Source organism: Phalacrocorax carbo, chromosome 15 (assembly GCF_963921805.1).
Source record: "Phalacrocorax carbo chromosome 15, bPhaCar2.1, whole genome shotgun sequence".
In the NCBI taxonomy this organism is placed as follows: Eukaryota; Metazoa; Chordata; class Aves; order Suliformes; family Phalacrocoracidae; genus Phalacrocorax; species Phalacrocorax carbo.
Genome location: NC_087527.1, coordinates 9,195,924 through 9,213,261, shown reverse-complemented (window position 1 = coordinate 9,213,261; position 17,338 = coordinate 9,195,924). Strand labels below are relative to the sequence as shown.

The 17,338-nt window shown below is 41.7% G+C and overlaps 2 protein-coding genes across 3 annotated transcripts; one reads left to right on the top strand and one right to left on the bottom strand.

Annotated features, from left to right (window-relative positions):
- Positions 1-558: 558 nt before the first annotated feature.
- VPS29 (VPS29 retromer complex component) lies at positions 559-4,788 on the bottom strand. Of its 2 annotated transcripts, XM_064466085.1 has the most exons (5): positions 4,633-4,788; positions 4,063-4,074; positions 1,910-2,101; positions 1,229-1,464; positions 559-923 (listed from the first exon to the last, which is right to left on the bottom strand). In XM_064466085.1, the coding sequence occupies exons 1-5, from the start codon at positions 4,771-4,773 to the stop codon at positions 806-808; spliced, it is 699 nt and encodes a 232-aa protein (XP_064322155.1). In that variant the 5' UTR covers positions 4,774-4,788; the 3' UTR covers positions 559-805. The 2 variants fall into 2 exon arrangements, with proteins under 2 accessions (XP_064322155.1, XP_064322156.1); XM_064466086.1 differs by lacking the exon at positions 4,063-4,074.
- RAD9B (RAD9 checkpoint clamp component B) lies at positions 4,751-14,016 on the top strand. The gene is made up of 10 exons (XM_064466087.1): positions 4,751-4,907; positions 5,811-5,881; positions 6,817-6,966; positions 7,495-7,609; positions 8,571-8,670; positions 9,606-9,712; positions 11,662-11,768; positions 12,233-12,297; positions 12,856-12,978; positions 13,373-14,016. Exons 1-10 carry the CDS (start codon positions 4,874-4,876, stop codon positions 13,803-13,805), a joined length of 1,305 nt encoding a protein of 434 aa, XP_064322157.1. The 5' UTR covers positions 4,751-4,873; the 3' UTR covers positions 13,806-14,016.
- Positions 14,017-17,338: the final 3,322 nt, after the last annotated feature.

Sequence of the window (17,338 nt, the reverse complement as noted above, 5' to 3'; positions counted from 1 at the left end):
TGAGAAATGGGAGCTGCTGAAATACATTCAGTTCCCTGCAGTCATGAGAATAGGACAGCTAAAAGGGCCAGTCTTCAACAACCCATGTCTTCAGTAGTAGGACAAGTGCCATATGGAATTACATTCTTTAAAACCTCTACATGGAGCAAAGTGCCTATGCATGTAGTGTTAGAGATACACCATAAATAAAGCCTCTCTTCACTGCTTATAGATTTGAGACCATCATTCATTAAGGCATAGTAGTATTTGGAACAGCTTTCATTAAAAAGACTGAAGTTAAACTTTCTGTAGTGAAATTACTACTGTAAGTTTTGAGTTACTGTCGTATTTTCAGATGCTATCAATCCATTTTATTCTTTTAACTTATTTGGGAATGCTAAATTGAGAAAATTAAATCTCAGCTGGCTTCTGAAGCAAAGGTAACATGGTGCCAGAGCCTTCAATCTATTTGTTCCAGCCCTTTACCCATATACTTTAGAAGTCACCAAACCAGCCCATCAGGCATTTTAAAAGCAACAACTGTCACATTTTTTCCAATAACAGTTCATAAAGCTTAGATTTTTTTATGAAGTGGAGTTTATTACAACATTAAGGAACAGTATTTAAAGTTATTTTAATGGAATATTTTACAAATCAATTCATACAGAGAAAAGCAAACACAATGTAGTTTTAAAGTTATTAGCAATAAGCTACATTGTTAAGCTGTTAGCGAGTAAGTGTAGTACTGTAAACTAGCAATCAAGTATTGTCGTAACTTGGAGTTCAGAATGAGATGGTAAAAATACCAGACAAGCAAAATACATTTTTAAGACTTTTTGTACTCAATTCTTTCTACTTTCACATCGTCTCCAATTAGTTGATAGACGTATGTAACTACTGTAGAAGCCTGGATATCCATCAGCACAAAGGAAGGAATGATGTTGCTGGAAAGAGAGGAAAAAAGATCCTTATCAGTTGTGTGCATATCATCGCCTTAGCAGTGTTTCACCACTAGGTAACAGAAATCACTCTAAGAAAAATGGATGAGTTTTGTAAGCAAAATACATCAGATCTGAAGCTTTAAGTATTTCATTCTCATCTGTTTCAGTCAAGGAGAGTTAGCAAGTACTACCAACGCTTCCTCTCCCCGACATCGAGAATGTAAATATTAACCTTCCGAATTAGTTTTGTAATTCAGTTGTATTATCAAAAAGAATCCCTCCACAGCTATTTCCTGCACTTCACTTACTTCTCTAAGGCATGATAAGCTCCTGTAGCTGATCCTGGATTGATATAGAACTTGTTTTCATGTTCAAATGCCTCAAATTTGTGTGTATGTCCTGAAATTAGGATGTCCACATCAAACTGCCTTTGTAGCAGTGCCAGGCTGGCCATATCACCCCAAGGAATAACCTGATGGCCGTGAATCAGCCCAATTTTGAACTGTCCAACAGTTACAACTTTCTGTTCAGGATAATTCAGGTTCTAAAAATAAAATAAAAATATAAACACAGATTAGATGCACAGATTTATGTTTAAAAATCTCTATGCAATACCAAGAAGAGGGGAAAAGCTCATGGAAACACCCAATGTAATTGGCCCTGCTGCTACAAAATGAGAGCTACAAAGCTGCTTGTACAAATGCTGTGGAAAATGTGGATGCAAGGAACTTCAGAGATCTGACACCAGCAGGTCCTGTTTGCCGGAGTCCTGGACAGAGCCAAGTGCGCAAATTACTTTTATTTATACCGAGGACAGACAAGAACTTATTGTGCCAGTCACATTATTGACTGTAACCCCAACTCTTTTGCCCATGCCCTCAGTGCTATGTAACGTCAGTTTCCTGCTTCTACTTGAAGTACAGATAACCCAAATGGTGCCCTTATGTAAAAAATGCACAAAAAATGTCATTATCAATAGAGGACACTACCTCATCAAAGTCCCCTCTGACAACGTGGACATCCCCAGCCAAAGTCTTGAGGTAGTCATAAGTGTCCTTGGTGCAGAGGTTTCCTGTGCAAAGGATGTGTTGGATCTTCCCTGGAACCAGCAGTTTTTTGAATTTGGCTGGGAGGCTGTTGCATCGGTGTGGAATGTGAAGATCTCCTAATACTAACACCAACTTATCAGGTGTTGTGATAGGAAAGAAAGATCGTTACAGATGCAAACTAAGACAAGAATCATTGGCAAACAAGCATTGCAAGGTTTTCTTCAGTTCCGTAACTTTGCATTTTGATGTGAAAGCTACTAAAATAAGAATGAGATGGTGATGGGCTATTGCTGTAGGGAAAACAAGGCCCCTTACTAACGCAGAACATTGCCCAGAGGAGGCCTTGCAAACACAACAGTCTACAGAATTTTTTAATTTGTTGCTGAAAGCCGTGACAAGGTATAAGAGAAATGTGTTACTACGTGATGTATTTTACACAAATTTGGGAACTACTGTAAACTATCCCACTTTTTTTTTCCTCCTTAAACATAAAAAAAAAAAGAAAAAAGAAAAGAGAAAACCCCATACATAGGACAGCTCTAATATGTGTTCTCAAGCACAGATCTAAACTGTGGCCACTTCCATTTAAAACTCTTCAGCCAAGTTTCTTTCTGCTTTAATTAACTTCTGTTTTCTTCCTTATCAAAAAAAAAAAAAACAAACAAACCAAGGCCACAAATTTGCAACACACGTTGACCAGAATAGATGACTTTCTGAGTCCGCATTGGAGGAACCACTGAACAACAGGATAAGACTAGCAGTTTTTAAAAACAAAGCAAAAAAGCCAGGGCACTGCAGAGGAGATAAGCCAGACTACTGCACGCAGCAGTTCTATTACCAGTCCTATATATGCATAGTTTCAGCACAATAAATGCAAGGAGAATACAGATTTAATGGGGGCTTCAAAATTAAGGATTCGGATGAAGTGAGACCATAGTTTAATATCACAGGCTTTAAATCTGCGAATAAAGAAATTAATGAGAGCAACACAGCGATAAATTAATTATGCAAAAAGCTCTATAAAGCATGGAGTGTTATGGCACTACACTGTAAAAACACTTGATCTAGAGACAGTCACCCTGTTAACTTGATGAACAGCTCCATATTAAGAGCCATCCAGTTTATCTTCTAACCATAATGCTTTGTTAGTAAGACAGTTCCTAAAATGACAGCCATCAAATGTGTTTGTAAACAACACAGCCCAGATATATCTATAAGCAGTAGTAACTATGCTAAGGAATTACCTTTTTTAATATTTTCTTTTTAAATTTTTAGGCCATGCAGCTATCTTCATGTTAATAGTCATCAAAAAAAGGCAGATGGAACTTGGGTGGGTTTTTTGTTTGGGTTTGGTTTTTTTGGATTAAGAACATCTCAGTGCCATCATCAAAGCCATGCATCTTCAGAGAACAGATGGTTGAAAGTATCGGTAAAGCAATACAAGAGTTTTTTCATCAATAAGCTACCAATTTAAAACTAACGCAGGAGAGAAAAAAAGGACACATTTTTGATGGTCCTTCAAGAGTTCCCAGTGAAAATACCCTCACTAGCATCCGTCTAGAGATGATGTACTTGAATGCAAGTAAAAAATGAATAACAAGTGATTTTGATTATTAAAGTGGCAATAGACAGATTCTGTCTATGATGCTTAGGGGACTTAGGCATGCAATACCAGTTATGTATTTAATGCTTAACAAAATTATACTGCCGCTTAAAACCTGTAACCCCACTGAAGTCAGCAGAGTTTGTGCATTCAACAAAGAATGTCACCTTTGCTGATGAACTGGCGGGCCCTATATTTTCCCCCAGATCACATTTGAGCTCCCATTAATTAAAAAAAAAAGCTTGGCAAGCTACAATAACAAAACCAAATTAAAGTGACTGAAGAGTGTTTAATAATCACAGGTGTCTGCGACACAAAATAGTGGCAAAGAATGTTACATCTGGCTTTAACTAGGAATTGAGGTGCGATCTTGAGCACGGCTTGAACAGCAGCCCCTAATTCATATGTACCACCTGACATTCGTATTATCTAGTAACATGAACAAGCCCTTACCACCGGTGTTAGCAACAGCCGAGAGGAGTAAACTTACTCTGTGCCCAGCCTTAGTGGGATGAAGAAGTTGATTGCAGACAGGGGGGAACGAAAAACAGGGTGAAACATGATCAGTGTTAAACAAAAGAAAGCAACAGAGAAGAAAATATAGCCAAATGAATAGGCAAATAATAATTAATGAATTGTTGATGTTATGAAAGAAGCGTTAAAATAATAACAATACTAAGAATAATGACTTAGAAACCGGCTCTGCGCGCAGCCCCCTCGCCGGGGCACGGCCTGCTCACCACCGGCGGGGCCTCGCCTCCTCTCGCCGCTCCCCCCGCCCCTCCATCTACCTCAGCTCGGCACTAGCCGCATTTCGGGGCGGCGACTGGCAGAAACCATTCCCCGAGCGCACGCTCGGCGCCGCCGCTCCCGGCCCGCCACCGCCGGGGCCCGCCCGCCCTCCCGCCGCCCTCGGGGGCCCCGCGCCCTCCGCGCCGCCGGCCCAGACCCGAGGGGCCGCGGCCGGAGAAAGCCAGCCTATGGCCCCTGGGCGCGGCGGGGCGAGCCCCGGTGGGGGTAGGGCCCGGGGGGTGCGGGCCGGGCCGTCCCCGCCGCTCACCATCCTGCCCGGCGCCGCACTCCCTGACGCCCGCCGCCGCGCCGCCTCCCGGAAGCCAGGCCGGCGCCAACCAGCCGCTACGGCACCTCTGAAGGGCCAGCCCAGCCTGAAACGCGTTTCTACGTAGCCCCACCTCCCCATGTGTGGCTACATCCGGGCCTCTAAGAGGAGGGCGTTTCCCGCTCATTCTGCAGGCGTTGTGTGACAGGAGAGGCGCGGCCCAGGGAGTCTGTGGTGGGCCATGAAGTGTGTTATTGCGGGGGCTCATCTCAGAGGTACCCGCGGCCCCAGGAGAGGTGGTGGGCCTGGGGCTGAGGGGCATATGTGGGAGAAACAGGCACCCCAGAGTGGGGCCGCCTCAGGGTGGCACGCCTCAGCGGGGCCAGCGGCCGTGGGAACGTGTGACTGGCCTGCTGGCACACGGGTCCCTGGCGTGCTGCCCTCAGTGGGCTTCCCCCGAGGGCTTTCAGGCAGTGCAAGGTGGGGCACGAAGCACTGGGGGCTTTGGCCAGCCCCACCACGGGTCACAGCAGAGCTGAGGAGCTGCCTTTTTTTCATGCCCAGGAGAACAAAGATGTTTTCATGGGGCAATATGCAGCCTCAAAGTTGTTCAGATCAGCGAGCAGAGAGATGGATTTGTGGTACTTTCAGGAGGAGAAGCCATGGCTTAGCCAGGTGCCTCCCAGTGCATGCCGGTCTACTTCCAGTGGCCCAACTAAACCTCCCGTGTGCAGCATTTTGTGCAAAATGCTGCTCTGCCAGGGTGGGCAGAGGCAAATTTTGAGACCTACTGCTGGTTCCGTGTTTTTTAGAGCTACATCTTTACAGATATCCAATGGGTTACCGCTTGCTCAGACTTGTTACCATCTACAAAATGTAATTTCTGTCTTCAGTGGTGTTCTGCCAGCTTAGACTGAACTTTGTGGTGGCATCAGGTCATGCCTGTTGCTGCAAAGGGACAGAGGACGTTTGAGGTGTGCCTCTTCAGAGGCAGCTTTTGAAAATATCAAGGTGTTTTTGCTTCTAAAAAGCAAAAGTAATGTTTTCTACCATGTCACTGGTTTTCTTTGAAATGTGTAGGATATTTGTAATGTTTCCTCTTAAATTATTCTGAGAAAATGTAGTATAACTTTTTTCTAACTTTGAATGCATATTGCACTGTTCTCTTTTCCTGCTAGTGTTTGGAAGAGCAATACATGCTATAGCACGTATTAGTGATGAATTTTGTTTTGACCCCATAGAAAAAGGTGTAAGTGACTTTGATTTTTTTTTTGTAATTTAAAAATATTTATTGGAAGCTTAGTATTTATATTGTTGGAGATTGTGTTGTTTTCCTACAGGTACCCTTCGGTCTGAGTTAGATTCCCTCCCAGCTTCCTCCACTTTCAATATGGACAAATGCCATATTTTCTGTAATTGTAATTATGCAGATTACATCATGGAAGATTCATTTCTTCTCTGCCCCTAGTATTCTTCAACTTTTTCTTACCCCAACTGAATCTTGTCCAGGACATCTGGATTAATACCAAGGGGTTTATTTCTGTTGTCCTGGGTCAAAAGGTTTATGTTTTGTACCACATCAGAAGCTGCCTCTAAATGTGTTTTTGTACCGATATGACTCAACAGGAAGAATGCATCCATTAATATGCCTCTGATTAATCAAACACCATTTCCAGCAGAATTAGGGTTTTCTCTAGAGGTTTCTTAGTTAAAAATTATCAACTCTCCTTAACTTGCTGGGAGGCTGGAAAATCAGAAGTGGAGACAATTACTTTTTATACCTGAAGAATTTTCGAGGTGCTAGTAGTGTCTTTGCTCATTTGTACATATCGTGTGGATGGGTGTACAGGAAGATTGTTATAGAATAAACCCCAATCCTCCAAATGCCTCAGATGCAAGCTGGGCGTTAAGTGCTTAGGTTTAGGTAACTCACACTTCAGGGCCACTTAAATATCCGTAGATGGGATTCCCGTGCCTGTATTATACCTGTGGCTTCTGACCACCAATAATGGAGGTGATCAGCTTGAACATGATGGTGCACATGATGCATCTATATTTATTTTGAGACTTATGCATTTAAAGGTTTTGTGGCTTAGGTATGGGACTGAAGCACAGAGATGGCTTTTTTGTTAAAGGTTCTATATGAAATATTTTGAGTTAATAAGTTATTCTACTTACTTTCAGCTTGCCTTAAGGTCAGTGAATTCTTCAAGGTCAGCATATGCATATGTCTTCTTCTCATCTATGTTTTTTCACCAATACTGCTGGGCAGCTGTGTCTCAACCATGTCAGAAGGAAAAACAGTTATCCCTCCCATGCAAATTGATAATTAAGGTATGTTTTAATGGATTGTTATGCACAGCTTTGAAAGCAGCAAATTAGCCCAATTTCCAAATGATATTACAGGGGAAAGCTTGTAGAGGCATGTAGATGGCTCTGAACTCAAGTGCTTCTGAGCAATTCTGCAAAAGAAAGTGGGTGGTATTTAATTATGTTTAGAAGTTGCACCTCCTGAGCTGTGTGCCCTGTTGTTCCTGAAGTCTGAACAAGGTTCACCTTGGAGTGAAGGAATACCACGTTTCTGCCTCTGCAGTGTTTCTCCTGTAGCCATCAAAAGCAGTATGAGGCAGGAGAGCTTTGACCAGGTGTTTAGCAAACGCACCCATTGGCCATCTGTTGGAATAGCAGGTGAGGAGGACGAGGATCGGTATTGGCTGCCTCAGTGCCTGCTTACAAAGCAGTTTGGGAAAGCCATAGAAGCAGGATCTTGAGATAAACTGTATGAAACTAGGAAAATAATATTGCAAAATTGCTTGGTGAGTAACCTCTGCACTGATTAATTTTGTTTATTTATTTTTACAGTCAGTTCTTCCTGTATTTAGATGTGTAAATGTGCTTGAAAGGAATGTTGAGAAATGCAGCATTTATACAAATACTAATGACCATCACATAACTTTTCAGCTCCTCTGCAGACATGGTAGGTTACGCATCAAGTGACTTTACAGAAACAGAAGCAGTTTAAAACAGCAGGGCAACACAATATTTAGTGTAATTATTAACTGTGTGTTATCAATGGAACATTACGCCAAACACTTTAGCCTCTTCACATCGTAATTTGTATTTATCATGTGCATCACCTTGTTAAAATGAAGTTATAACAGGCTTTATCAGGCAAACGCTCTTCAGTTCAGTAGGTAATGCATGCTGTATATTAACCGTCAGCCTACTGCTTACAGTTTGAAATTAGGCTGGAGCAAATTCTGGAAAAAACACACACAGTTTGGAAAGGAAGGGAAATCCTGTTTTGGCAGGTGTTTGAACTAGAGGCTCTTTCCACTTCTAATACTTAGAGTTCTTCAAAATGGTAACAGGTCTGACATCCTCAGTCTAGCAGAACAGCAGGTGTATTCATCGCCGTTAGTCTTTGCAAAACTCAAAGAACCACCATCTATCACAAGCTTGCTGAGCTGCGCTGTGTAACAGGCAGTGCTTTACGTATTAAAAATCTAGCTTGTATTACTAATAATAGCATTTTTAATTAAGTCTCAAGATAATTAAGCTCTTAGCTCATGCTTATTTAGAAATACATAGGGATCTGTAGGGTTTGCCTTATGTATTCCACCACCTTTTATATTATTATACCAGTTAAGTATTGAAGCCCTTTTTGGCCCTGCATTTGTTGTACTTGTTGCTGTTCACTTATTTCTTGTGGATTCTTAAAAAACTCAGACGCTGGAGGGGCATAACTCACAGGATGAAGGAAGTCTTAGCTGGCAGGTTAATTCAATTTTCTGTTGCGGGTGAGTTATTTCCACATAGCTTGAGTAAGTCACTTGCTTACTTTCTTTATTGAGATTTCCTAAAAGAGCAATTAATACTGAAAAAACATTTAAAGTTACAGACCAGCATTGATTTTTGTTCATATCCTTTATACTTAGGTGTTGTTAAAACATATAATCTGACCTTTCAAGAATGTGATCCATTGCAGGCTGTTTTTGCAAAGCATATGTGTCCAAATGTACTTAAAGTCCACTCCAGGTAATGAATACAAAAATATTTTTTCTTAAAAAATCACACCAGAGGCAATACTGTCCTCATAGTCATTAACATAATCAAAATCTGATTAGGGCACGGTCAAAAATGGTCAATTCCTAAATCCTATATCCTAGTGCTTGATTTTTCACATTACAACTTAAGAAATTTGGATCATTCTGTCATTAATCCTACTCAGTCAAACCTTGAGAAGTGTGTAATGTATATAATTTGAATTCACACCTTTGAGCAACTTCCACCTGGGACAAATAAAGTAGTTCTAAATTTTATAGGCAAAGAAACCAGGGGTAAAAGTACAACTTTTTTTAATGCAATAAGGCAAAGTTCTGCTTCGAAAGGCAGCTCCTGGAAGAATCCAAGATTTGGCCTGTCGTTGCAAGCCGAGGCAAAGAACAACCAGTTCAACTGTGCTTCTCCTGTCAGGATTTCTCTTAAAAGTGTTTCTTGTGAGCAGGAGCTCTTGTCACAGTAATCAACCATGAAAGCATTAAAGGTGTATAAAGATATCTCTGCATAGATAGTATGTGTTGTGTTTAAAAAAAGATTTTTCAACTTTTAGAACTGCAAGCTTTTGAATAAAGAGTATAGGACGCTGAGGTTTGCTCAAAACTGTGATATATACATATAGAAAGGTAGCAGCAATATCTATATATATATAAAAGACTGAGTTGGCAGCATACACAGGCATTAAATGTAAACAAATTTGCTTTTGTAATTACTAGTTGTATTTTTAGATTTCTTTAGTACCTATTGCTATATAAATTAAAAAGACATAGTATGCTTTAAGGGGTGCGTATTTTAATGGCAGCTTTTCCAACAGTATTGCCAAGTAACAGGTTTAATTTCTAACATGAGTAACAAATGCCAGCTGGTAATTAGTGGCATGTAAAATTATTATAATGTTGGATGAAATTTTACAGGCTGCTGGCTGATGTAATGATTCACTTTCCGACCAGTCAAGAAGAAGTAACCTTATCAGTTACTCCAATGAAAGTTTGTTTCAAGAGTTACGCTGAGGAAGACTCTGGTAAGGAAATTCAAAAGATTAAACAATACTGGGACTTAAAAACAGGTGAACTAAACGAATAATAACTATTGCAACATAAATGGAGAATGCATCTTATGGCTGAATGAGATTTGTAAGAGAGGGAATATATATAGAAGGATTTCAAGTCAACCTGCCACCCTCTGGTTTTAATATATTTTAAGAAAGTATGGTTTTAATAACATTTTCCTGGTATCAGTGGCAGATATCAGACTGAGCAGCCAATTTAAATAAATTATGCCACTTGCTGTGGGCTTGAAGAGAGGTAATTACTGTGCTGCAGGAGCAGAAGCTGCAAGAGAAGCAGCAGGAAAAAGGAGATAATTTTATGTTTTAAAAAGAACTCTTTAAATCTGAATACCGTAATTATAGAATTGATATCATTACAGAGTATATTTTAGTGTAAGGGCAATACAGTGCGTTAGCTGGCCTAACGCTGTTAGGCTGCACGCTGCCATTTCGTGTCTCCATCTGAGATCGAGGACAATCTAGATTCTTGGTGTGTGACTCAAACTAATTTTAAAGATATAATTGTGTTTTTGAAGTATAGGTTCTTCTGTATCATATAATAAGGGGATGCTTTTCATACTTGCTTATGACCAAAGCTGAGGATTATGACCTAGAAAAAGATGACTGCCTAGAGCGTAGGGGTGGGGACTCTGCTGAGAACAGGCTGAAGCAGTGGAGAGCAAAAAGGATGAAGTGGTGGAAACTGACTGGAGTGAAATGGGAGAAATGACTGAAAATAAAGACACTAAAAATTGCATTTTTAATGAAGAGTTTTGTTATTTTTAGAAACATACACTTCAAAGGGTTATTGTAAGGAAGAAGGTGAAAGAAATAGTAGGTTAAAATTTAATGAGATACCAAAAAACCAAACAATCAAGGAGAAAAAGGAGGAATTACAAGCATTGTTCTTGTTGTGCAGCATGCGATGCAATACACTGCCTGCAGCAAATGTCCTGTATGCACAAAACAAAACATGTCCTTTGAACGTATCATCTGGCGATGGCTTGGGTTTTTGCACCTGCAGGTTTAGTTTTCAAAGAAAGAAATTACACCTTCTGCCTAGACTTGTTTTCATTTGCATGTGGTAGGCTCTGCCTTGCAGAAGCTGGCAGGTGTGTTATAGGGGTATGTTCCTATAGTATTAAGGAACTTTACAGGATTATATGTGAATGTGCAATGGGGCCTTGTTGAAGGCCAAGTTAAATTCTTGAGCAGAGAGAGAGAAGCCTGGGAGCGGTTTGTAATGCTTTGTTTGCAGCCTGGCTTTGGAAGAGAATTGGATCGGTGCGCGCTGTTCAAGCTGCTGTAAAATTTTTCTGAATGCTTCTGAGACTATAACGCGTCACAGAAGTACCCTCTTACTTTTTTCTCACATACCTAATAACAACTACGGACTAATCTAACGATAATAAGCAACAATCAAATACCTGAAACTGAAGATCCTGTTTCCTGTCGCCACTTACGTATCCGGAAAAGGTTATAATTTAGAACAAAGAACCTAAGTCCACCTTCATTGTCCTCTGATGATTGTCAGCAATTATGATTAACCTGTTAAAGTCATGCTGCATTTTGGTCTTCCCGTCTGTGCAGCAATAAGCAGCCGGTAATACTCTCTGTGATGAATGCCTGCCGACAAAGCAGATCTGCAAGAGCGGCAGCAGGTATCAGGTTAGATAACACAGTGGAACACAAAATGGCTTCTGTTAAAAGTCATTTAAATCTACATAATATACTGTAAATAAATTGAGGATGTTTTTACTTAATTATGACATAAATTTAGATAAACATTTGTTACTGGTAGTCACTATAAAAATACAATCATTGTTCAAACAATGCTGATGTAAAAACCTTATTGTTATAACTGTAGCTTTGTTGAGGTCAAACTTCACTCCTTTGAGTCCTCGTCTTGTTATTTTGAACAGATTTTTCAAAGACGATGCTTACTGAAATACAACTAAATCCAGATGAGTTTGACTACTTTCAAGTTGGAGTAGATTCTGAAGTGACGTTTTGCCTTAAAGAATTGAGGGTAAAGTAAGAATTTGTCTTGGCAATAAAACAATTCCCACAAGTTGGCCTGACTGGGGCAGGACGGTCCCTGCAGAATGGCTGTGGCAGCATTCTGCCCGGCCCGCCGCAGATTTCACCAGCTGGCTGAGGATCAACCTTAAAACACAGGACCTTCAGGACATTGCAGAGTCCCTCACAGTAGCCTTTGAAAAACAAGCAAAACATTTTTAAAACAACAGAAGTGTAGTTTCAGTGCTGGGCAGGCAGGCTGTAGCTGTCCTGGAGGAAGCATAGTGGCCACAGCAGCTCACCTGCAGAAGCTTCTTTGGCAAAGCTCCAGACAGGGAAGGCAAGAAACGTGTTCTAGAATCAGGAGGCTTCTACCCTCTTTTTGCCAGTAAACGAAAGCTGGGATAAACTTGCGTTCTAATACCGGGCTTCTGTTTTTAAAGCAGCACTTAACCACCCACCACTTCTTTTCAGGGACTGCTAGTGTTGTCAGAAGCGACCAGTGTTCCCGTCTCAATCCATTTTGACGTTCCTGGAAAGTACGTTTTGGAACAGACCTGACTCAAACTACTGCCGTTACAGCTCCACGGTCAATTTTGTCTGCAGGTTGCTCAGTGGATATTTAACTGGAACAATAACATAGATTTTCATTTTGTACCAAAGGCTGTATTTCTAACCTGCAATACAGGGTTAAATAGTTTATTACGCATAAAGCATTTAACTTAGGCAGCGGCATTGCTAAGCTAGCCATGCTGACCAAGGAGCACCTATATGTGTTACCTGAACCCTTCAGGCTCTCAGCCTAATGCACACAATGATTATAATCAATGCAATGAATACACTTTCTGTTTAAAAGATTATTTAAACAGTTACACATTTAAAACTAATTTGACTATAATATTATATAGCATTTGCTGGGTGGTGCATTTAATTCTATAACAGGAAGCCGTCTCATATTCCTCAGCAGCAAATATGTTAGATTTTCAGCTTTTCAGAGGTGGCACTTTTTAATCTTTACAGAATTGCATGAGCTGTGTTTCCTCCCATAATACCTGCAATTATGCATGCTGTTTAAGTCTCTGCATATTTGTGTTTAGACCAGTTGCTTTCAGCATTGAAGATGTGGTGCTGGAAGCCAGCTTTATTTTGGCTACCTTGTCTGACGTGGAAAAGGAGCCAGCTTCCCAGCAGCCTCCCTGCTTGTCACAGCAGCAGGAAAGGTAACGGCGGGCGAGGGAGGCAGGCTGCCTTAAGAGAATAGAAAATGGAAGTTTAACGTTTTTCCAGCCAAGTCAGATTTAAGATGGAAAGGAAGGAACCTGCAGGGCGCTGGTAAGCATCAGACAGATCCTGGAGTCTTTGTTCAGGTGAAAACCGTGAACTGGACAGGTTTGGGAACATCTTGGCATCACACACAGCGATGAAACCTGGTGCAACAGCGCGCGTTCTGTGCTAGCTTCTGCTCATCTCCACAGGGTTTTGTTGCAGGAGGGGAAGGGAAGATACTTGTTGAGAACCTAAAGCCATGGTGCTGTTTGGTAACAGAAAATAAAGACGTTCTAACAAAACCAGGTAAAAGCCCGTTACTAACCTGACCTACTCTCTCCAATCCAGCTCGAAGAGATGTGTGGGTAAATCTGAAGAAGCCTCCATGGATAAAGAGAGCAACGCAGAAGCCGTTGCTTCCAAAAAGCTACAGTGGAACAGAAACACACCGACCACAGAGTCAGTGAACCCTGCAAGTCCTTTGGCACAACAAGCGATCAGAAGTATTCCCAGCGTCTCAAAGAGGGAGAGGCCGGGCACAGGAGGAACGGCTGGGGCCGAGGACCACACGGTGCTGGAAGGGGAGGCGGCTGAGTCACACTGTCAGAAGGTGAGGGGGCTCCCAGGCGTAGTTACGGTGCAGTGCCGCCGCCGGCGTCGGGCTGACCGCTGCCTGTCCTCAGGGGCGCTACACGGTGGTGCCAGGTGCTCCGCGTGGCGTTTCAGCGGAACCGGCTCTCACAGCAGCACAGCTGGCAGAACCCACCACTGCCACGGGTAACTGTGATGCTGGAACTGCTCACGGGTGGCAGGTGTTTCACTAGGAAACACCTTAGACTGATAAAGAGTTTAAAGTGTACTTTTAAAGTGGCAAAAGCTTCAGAAATAACAAACCCCCCAATTCTGTATCACATGCTGTTTCTTACTTCTGTAACTACTGTATTTTCCAGTTTCATTCCTTCTTTTTTGGAGCAGTTTCCTGTAAGGAGAAGGACGCCCTCAGTCACACCTCCCATAGTTTAGCAACAGCTAGCGACACCGAGGAGGATCTTGGCAAAGCGCAGAGCTCCCAAGTTCTCTAGTAAAACAAAGCGTTTGAATCCAAGCAAAGAGTATCAGGGATTGCCCTGAAAGATAAAAGCATGGTTGAAGGTGGTGATTGTGGAGCTGTTTCTAGTTTTAGAAGTTTAATGGCAGTTCTTCAGTGAGTTAGAACTCGATGGAAACTGTTTGTATTCCGAGCGCGTGTGGTGAAGCGCGTTTCACAAATACCTACTCAGGCAGCCCGGGAAGCGGCAATCCTCGTCACACGGCGCCCGCTTCTTGTTTTGCAAGAGAGATACAAGAAAAGGACAAAGCTTGGTACTGAGCACTTAAGTGTTGCAGGGGTAGCATTTAACTCAACAGCCAAAGTTGTCACAGAAATGCGTTTAAAAAAAATAAAAGCAATGTTTGAAAGCATGAGGTTAAGGCACGTTTGTGTTTGACTTGCGTTACTCTTCTCCCTCTCCCCGCCTCTTTGTTCCAGCGGGGGTTTGAGCCCAGCACCCCAGGCGTCGGTGGCTGCGCATCCCCACACCACCAGCCGCATCGCTGCATTAACAGACTGAGCTTTTGCCATCAGCATTACTTTAAAAAACACATTTTAGTATAAATACTATATTTATTAAATATCTTTACAATTCATTTAAATGTATTTACAGAACTATTCCTGCATAAGTTATACCTCGGACATGAAATTCACATAATCGCCTCTTAGGTAAGCATAGATGATAGTCTCATTTTAACAACAACGAAAAAGCATCCTCATTAGATACAGACTCAGATTTGCTTCAGTATTTCAGCTATCTTTGTAAGGAACTACTTCATACAGTCAGTTTCTGCCAACACAATCTGCTTTTTCCCCTGGAGAAAGGATGCCCGTTACGGAGCGATGGAGCTTCCATCACAAACCCAGCCCACCCTTGCCAGACCTTTGCCTCTTCCCCCCCCACCCTTGACTCAGCCATAACTGTCTGGTCCCAAAATCTGGTTTTTGGTTTGGTTTTTTTTTTGCCAGCCACACCTTCCTCACGAACACAAAGAAAGTACATTTAGAGGGAAACTGTATGTTGCAGGTCTCCCAAAGATAGCCATAAGAGTAGTGAGGAACCAGAGTTTCCCAGTTTACCACATCCCAGCCCAGTTTCAGCCAGACACCTCGGACTGGCGCCGCAGGAATCCCAGCTCCTGCCAGCCCTGCTACATTGTGTGGTTACTGGCAGACAAAACTCCCGTTCCTTCAGACCCCTGCTCCTGAACCACCGGCTCCCAGCGACACGCAGCTGGAATGAGCCTGTGCTCCGCTCACCTGCGCTTCCACCTCACAGACACCTTTCTGTACCTCCCTCTCCTGAATAGCCACAATAATCTAATTCCTAGAAGTGTTACTGCTTCATGCATAATTTTAAAGTATTTTGATAGTATGGGCCCTGTCATCTTCTTTCCCAAAAATTTGTGCGCAGACAGCTTAAGTTCATAGGAAGAAATTAGGTTTGATATGTTTAGAGTGCACATCTTAAAAAAACCCAAAAACAATCAAGCATGTGATAAAAATATCAATTCTTTATAATACAGTATTGCTTTATAAACAGATGGAAAAGCTATAAGCTTTACTGGTCTTTGGTGTGTCCGGTGAGGGATAAACTCATGATTTGTAAATCAAAATCCAAATTTGTTCTTTATTTAAAAAATAGAAAAAAAAAACCCACGATGTGATATGAGGCAATGGCTTTGAGGATACTGCTCAGCTAAGAACGGCTTTAACACGGGAGCGAGACTCGGCAGCACCGTACGGCCTCGGGGCAGCGGCCGAGCACCTCCGCTCGGGGCCCGCGGCAGAGCAGAGCCCAGGGTACGCGCCGTCGCCACGCGCGGCTCCCCGTGTACGGCTCTAGAAAGCTGGGGGGGAAATAACGAACAAGGGCTGGGGACGAGCGTGCTGAGAGCGAGGGGTCAGAGTGCAGCACAGCCCGGGTCTGCCCGGGCATCGTCTTAGGGTAAGTTCGAGGGAAAGAATAATTGATCAAATCTGCTCTAATCAAGAAGCGTGATAGTAAATACTGGAGAATAAAATGTAAAGACACCCAGATCTGAGAGAGAGTCCCCCCTCCCAAATGCTAGAAACAAAGCCCTGTACTGCAGCGTGAATACATTCCTTCTAACGAGACGGCTGAACGCAGCTTGTTCAATTTAAAAAAAAAAAAAAAAAAAAAGAAACAAAAAACATCAACCAAGGACTGACAATTTGTGCAAAGTTATCCACCACTCACTGTTCCATGGATCGCAAAACTAATTAATTTTGTCTTCATTAATATAATCCTCCCCATACCCCCACCAAAATAGTATTTTGGTCAGGTTAGGGCAGTTAAGGCATTTTGACAAGTAATTACAAGGTGATTTAAAATAGCTAACATTACGCCGATTTAGGAATAGCAGATAAATTACCAAAGAGCTTCCAAATTAATCACTTATTATAAATGAAATGCCTGTTACAAGCATGATGCATTGAAATATAGTAAAATGACATGTACATGGTACATGTTAAATGATCTTAAATAAAAGCTTGACATAGTTACACAAATATACAGTACAAGTCCACAAAAATTCTTTAAACAAGTTGAGGTAACCTCAAACTTAAACAGTTTTAATACAATAAACCAGGTAGTAAAAATCTCCTTTTGAGAGCAGGTAAGATTACTTACTGACCAAGTTTAACTGCACTCACCTACACAGCAACATTACCCGACTTTTTATATATAAAAACATGGCTTTAATTTATTTCTACATACTTTTCTACCAGCAAAAAAGTTAATGAAAAACTGACCAAAAATATATATATCTTTACAGCTATCAGCTTTTTGTATGAACCTCATGAGAGAGGGGGGGGAGAAAAAAAAAAAAAAGGAAAGCTTCTGGAACAAGGGGAACAAACGTGAGCTACTGTAATTCGAAAGGAAATGTAATATTGCAAAGTGGCTGTTAGAGAACTGTAAACATCATTAAGGTTCATTCCGAAACCCCTAAACTTTAGTTACTGAAATGTAAGTTTTGCTGATTAATCTTTAGTAGTTTCCATTTACGTACTTAGTGCTGCTGCCACAGCGTAAGAAAGAGGTGCTTGTTTGAGAGTCAGAAAGGTAAGGATCAACTGGACTTAAACTGGTGCAGCATATTCTGTTCTACCCAAGCGAGAATGGCAATTATTAACACAAATTATGTCTCCTCAGCTACAGAATTATCTACCAAAAGTGAAGACGGTCAGAGTTGAGGCTC